Below are 5,069 nucleotides of genomic sequence, written 5' to 3'. Positions count from 1 at the left end.
TTATGTAACTATTTTTTAAAGCTCTTTAGCCAGATACTGTAATGAAGAAGAAATGCACTAACTGTTATTAGCCAAAAGCAGCAAGTTTAGGCTGCATGAAACTTTTACGGAAAACGTACTGATTCAGCATGTAGCAATTGTAGCATAACAAATTAGCAAATCCGTCTGCATTGTTTGCTCAGTAGATTGAGCCACAGCGGAACACTGTGCTTTCCTTCAATGCACTGAGACCAAATCCGCTTCCTTTTTAGAATCTATAGTCACGCTACCACGCCTTAATAGAGTTACAGTGGATCTGTCAACACTTGTGGCTGCAGGTAGGCTATATCACTTGATAAAGTTTCCCATTTTGCAACATTCAAATTCAGGCAGAAAATGTTTATGCTTAGTCTACACCACAGCGGTAGATAATATTCCAAAAGAAAAGACCAAAAAAAGATAAATATTCCAATCTGGTTAATGCAATAATAAGTACAGGAATGCCGTTCTTAAATGAAAGTGTGAGAACCCTATTCACATCACATCTCACTACAGGTTATGCCAGGTTGTAATGCTACAAATATTTCTGTTTTTTTCAGGTTTCGTGCTGTAAGTTTATTTGATTTGAAGCAGAAAACTTCAGTGTAATAATGGGATTAAAATACATCTTTGGATTGGCTGTACTTATTCTTGCACGTAAGCATCTTAAAAATATAGGCTATCCTACTGGCGCACTTACTGTCAATGATGTTGGCTAATGTAATTGTTATTACATTAATACAACAATAGTTTGTGAGTACTTTGATATTAATTTTGTGACTAGATTTGTGATTGTTATAAGTAGGCCTAATAGGTTTCCAACTTTTTTTGTATGGGCATCACAAAACTCATGCTGAATAATCGCAATAGGCTGCAAATTACGCAATTTTATTAGTCAATACAACATTTTGTTTATTGCTCGTTGAGATTATTTTATGCAGCGTTGTATGCATTGGTCGGTTGCAAACATTTACCTGCCTTAAATTGGATTACTTGTCTTGACTAAATCTACTTTTTTAAATATCGGTTTGTCTGGAGTACGTGCAAAACAACAACAAGCAGTAGGTTATTCTTGAAAAGCTTTAACATACAGTAGTTCGGGTGACTGTACTGACTACGTTCACTGGATATTAGATCCATTGGCACCCCAGCAACAATGTGGTAATCATATAAAATCATTAACCAACGGCTCATTTCAGATGAATTTTAACCACTTATCTAAACATTTTATAGTATCAATACATGAAGCAGAATGCATCTGTGGACTGCCCAGTGAAATCGGACCTTGCAAAGCTCATCTCAATCGATGGTAAGAATTTTATCCAATTGCTGATAAAGCGTGTCAGATTTCTTGCAATGTAGCAGTATCCAGCAGATGCGTGACAAAGTTAGTTCGTGTTCCTCCTAAAAAAAATCCAATATAGTAAGTATCTCCTGAAAAAAATCCACCATCGAAAATACACCTCCTGATAAAATGTTTTGGTTAGCGATTATTCGAATAAAGTTTCCCGGAATGTTTTTCTGGTTGATTTTTTCCGGAGTTGATTTCTTCCTGGGTATATTTACCAGAGAGGATATTTTCCTGGGAATATTTATTGTGGAGGGAATATTCACCGAAAAAGCTCTGAGGGTTTTAAGATAAACATCAACGCTTTATAGTTTAAACAAACATACTTTTTCTAATAAAATTGTAGGAATTTGACATAGCACACCTTTTGTTTTCCTAGTCCAGACATCCACTTCATCTAGTCCAGATCTTGACCAGATTAAGTACAGATCTGACCAGATCTAGACCAGATAAAGCGGCTGTCTGAGATGTTGCTCGGCTCGTCGGATAAATTCATTATTGAAACTTAACTCCAACGTGAAAATTGAGATTAGATAAAGGCTTGCTAAAATAACGTTATAAAAAATAGAAAAACTTAGTTAGAAAGTAATAGTATAACTGCCGCTTTTTTTAACAAATTTCATATGAAATACATAATGGTGTTTGAAGTGTCCCCTCCATATAAGGAAACATCGAACAAGGGCTTGTGCATTTTTACTTACCATATTCTCGATCACAAGCAAACTAACATAGACCGTGAAAAAAGTATGTTTAGTAGCCTAACCTATGTTTTATTTTATGACTTTGATCAGGTACTATGATTCAAGTATGGGAAAATGTATGGAGTTCACATACGGTGGGTGTGCAGGAAATGAAAACAACTTCCTCAATAAAGCTGATTGCGAATCCACATGCATATAAAAAAGAGAGATTTTTCCATTTAAAAATTAAAATAAAGAATACGATTTGTACCGTTGACGACCTGTTCTGGAAACAACAACTTTTTATATGAATATTATTGTAGTGTTTGCCGTTTTATGCTCATACTCAGAGAATATTAGTATAATCAATGCATGCAGTATAATTTAAAATCACTCAAATCAATCACCTCAAAACTTCGATCTTGATTGGCCTATATTGACAAAGAAAGCGGAAACTGATTTGCAGATTTACATGCAGCTAGCATCCCAAAAGTTAATCAATGCGTTGCCATACTAAATATCAAAATGTTTTACTGAATAGGCCTATTTGAATACAAATTTTGTTTTCGTTCACTTGTTTCAAATACATACAGTATAACCTACGAAACACTGGTTTGGTATTGTTTGTCTTTATGACGAAGCATCAGAGTAGTTGCCAAAAAGCTGTTTTTAAAATGTTGGTGTCGAATAAACCGAGGAGTGTAAAAGATTCCAAAAATCGTAAAGAAGCAGAACAACAAAAAATAGGCTATCACTCTGCTGCCAGACATTGTCGGAGTTTACAAAAGTTCATGTCTTGTAAGTGAGCAATCTGGAAAGTCTCTCAAGAAAGAAATTAAATGCCGTGTAAGATAATTCTGCTTCGGCTTTTCGATACTGTACGCTAGCACTTTAATTCTTTTGCGTAACTGTAGATCTAACATATATAAAAATAATTATTAGGCTGAAACAGAACATTTTATCTACATTTGTGAAAATAAACATAGCAAATCCAAACAAACAAAGTGCCACACGTTCATATTCTAATTCTGGTGCAATTGATATTTTTTCTCGGTACCCCACCCATCTATCTTGAACCACCCATCCCACCCACCTTAAACACTCGTGGTCCCCGCTTTACTGGATAATTGCTATTCGCCCCGATAGATCAGTTGGTTGAGCCCCTGACTTTAAGCACAAAACAAAAACTGCAAAATCAAGGACTGCTTTGGATTGCTAAGGACCATCTCGGAGGTGACGTAAGGACACGGACGCATTAAGGACTGCTTTCCATTTAGGGACATCTAGTCAAGGAAATAATTCATAAATAACCACACTTCAACAATCGGAAACGTCACTCTGCCATTCTCGGTGACCGGGCTGCGTCAGTGGTTTGAAAAATCCTCTACAAGTGTGCAAAACTACCAGGATTAAGCTCTCAAAGAAGCTTTCTCAGTCCGAAGTTAAATATTGCCACCATTAATCAATTGCATGTTTGTTTTAGCTTTCTAATTCGTTGCAGTCTAGCCTAATTCTTATACTCAAAGTGATTGATGAAGCAAGCTCATATCTCTTGTTTTGAAACCGAATGATTGTTTGTAAAAGGTTACCACGTATTAAAAATTGCAGAAAAAACAGGTTACCAATATTTTTATGGTTAATAAATAGAGAAAGGGCAATCTGTAACAACACAAATTGACTGAAATATTTCTAATTGATCTATGACCATAGCGATAACCTACAACTCTTCGTCTCTGATACTCAAAATTCAACAGTTTTTGTGATTTATTCATATTTACAAAAGTGAATAAAAATAAACAAATTGCATTAATTCTATTTCTTCTCCTTCTAACTTTATTTTCGGTTTAAGTGAAGTCGCCGGTGCAGATTCTTCAGTCCTCCACATTGCTTTGTCAGCAGCATCTTCTTCCTTCACACCCACTTTTCTTTACTCTCTGTATTTTTATATCTTCTGTCACACAATCTCTCCATCTTCCTTTCGGCCTCCCTCACTTTTTTAACGACTTCCAATTGTCTTATTCTTCTTCCGACATAATCTTTGTCTCTCCTTATGACGTAACTCAACCATTTAATAAGGTGTATCTCTCTCAGCTTATTTTCCAGCTCTCCGACTTGCATTCGTTCAATGATGATTTCATTAGATGCTCTGCCCTGCTTTGTCAACCCCAGAGGCCATTGCAATATTTTCATTTTTTCCACTTACATTTTTTCTTTTCTGTGTTTTTATCGTGGTTACCGCTTGCATCCCATACGACATTGCTAGTCTTACCGTCGTTTTACAGAGTTTCTCCAGCTTTTCTGGCACTTTTCTGTCACACATGAATCCTGATATTTTCTTCCACGCTCCCAATCTTGTCTGGCATCTTTTTATCACCTGTCTGTCGCTCATTCCGTTCTCATGAACTGTCGAACAAAGATATTTGAATTCTGATACTTATTTCATACTGAATTCTGATACATGATTAATAGGATGATCAAGTGGCATACGAAAAGAAGGAGGGAGGTTCAACCTTCTACTTTTTTTTTTCAAAAACATCAAAAAAAAAACCTTCTATTGAAGTTAATACATTACTTTTTTAAGATTTTATTATTTATTATGGCTTTTTGCATTGGTTATCTATTTCGGTTCAGTTCATTTTATGTTTACTTCCAACCGTAACAATGAAAAGACAATAGACCTATAGCAGTGGTTCCCAACCTTTTTGTTGTCACGGACCCCTTTAGATAAATTATTAATTCTGCGGACCCCTACCTACATTTTGCCTGAAACTCAATCAACATACTATTGACTATTGTAATAATTATGCTACTCAACTACTGTACTGTGTCATATTGCATTGCCGCTATGACTCCTGCTGCGCAAATATCAGGTTAAACAGTTGCTCAAATAAGAAAATGAATAAATTGTTGAAGAAATGTCAGCAGTATTTGAATATTAAGGTAACCCAAAAGGTACCCGGACATTTTGCCGAAAGACATTTTGCCGAAAGACATTTTCCCGAAACCCATTTTGCCGAAACCCA

General features: G+C 35.7%; 1 protein-coding gene across 1 annotated transcript; it reads left to right on the top strand.

The window, feature by feature from the left end:
* The first annotated feature begins 575 nt into the window (after positions 1-575).
* Positions 576-2,647, top strand: LOC145772743 (PI-actitoxin-Afv2a-like). Its single transcript, XM_082584620.1, has 3 exons — positions 576-675; positions 1,252-1,327; positions 2,158-2,647. Exons 1-3 carry the CDS (start codon positions 630-632, stop codon positions 2,264-2,266), a joined length of 231 nt encoding a protein of 76 aa, XP_082440746.1. The 5' UTR covers positions 576-629; the 3' UTR covers positions 2,267-2,647.
* Positions 2,648-5,069: the final 2,422 nt, after the last annotated feature.

This window comes from Aplidium turbinatum, chromosome 6 (genome assembly GCF_918807975.1).
Source record: "Aplidium turbinatum chromosome 6, kaAplTurb1.1, whole genome shotgun sequence".
Taxonomy (NCBI): Eukaryota; Metazoa; Chordata; class Ascidiacea; order Aplousobranchia; family Polyclinidae; genus Aplidium; species Aplidium turbinatum.
Note: the sequence above shows the minus strand (reverse complement) of the source record. Positions and strands in the feature narration are given on the sequence as shown.

Excerpts from the sequence above, each read along its gene's own strand:
- LOC145772743 (XM_082584620.1), top strand. The coding sequence starts at position 630 with ATGGGATTAAAATACATCTTTGGATTGGCTGTACTTATTCTTGCAC. Across the intron at positions 676-1,251 it reads GGCTGTACTTATTCTTGCAC|TATCAATACATGAAGCAGAA; the intron begins GTAAGCATCTTA and ends AACATTTTATAG. Across the intron at positions 1,328-2,157 it reads AAAGCTCATCTCAATCGATG|GTACTATGATTCAAGTATGG; the intron begins GTAAGAATTTTA and ends GACTTTGATCAG.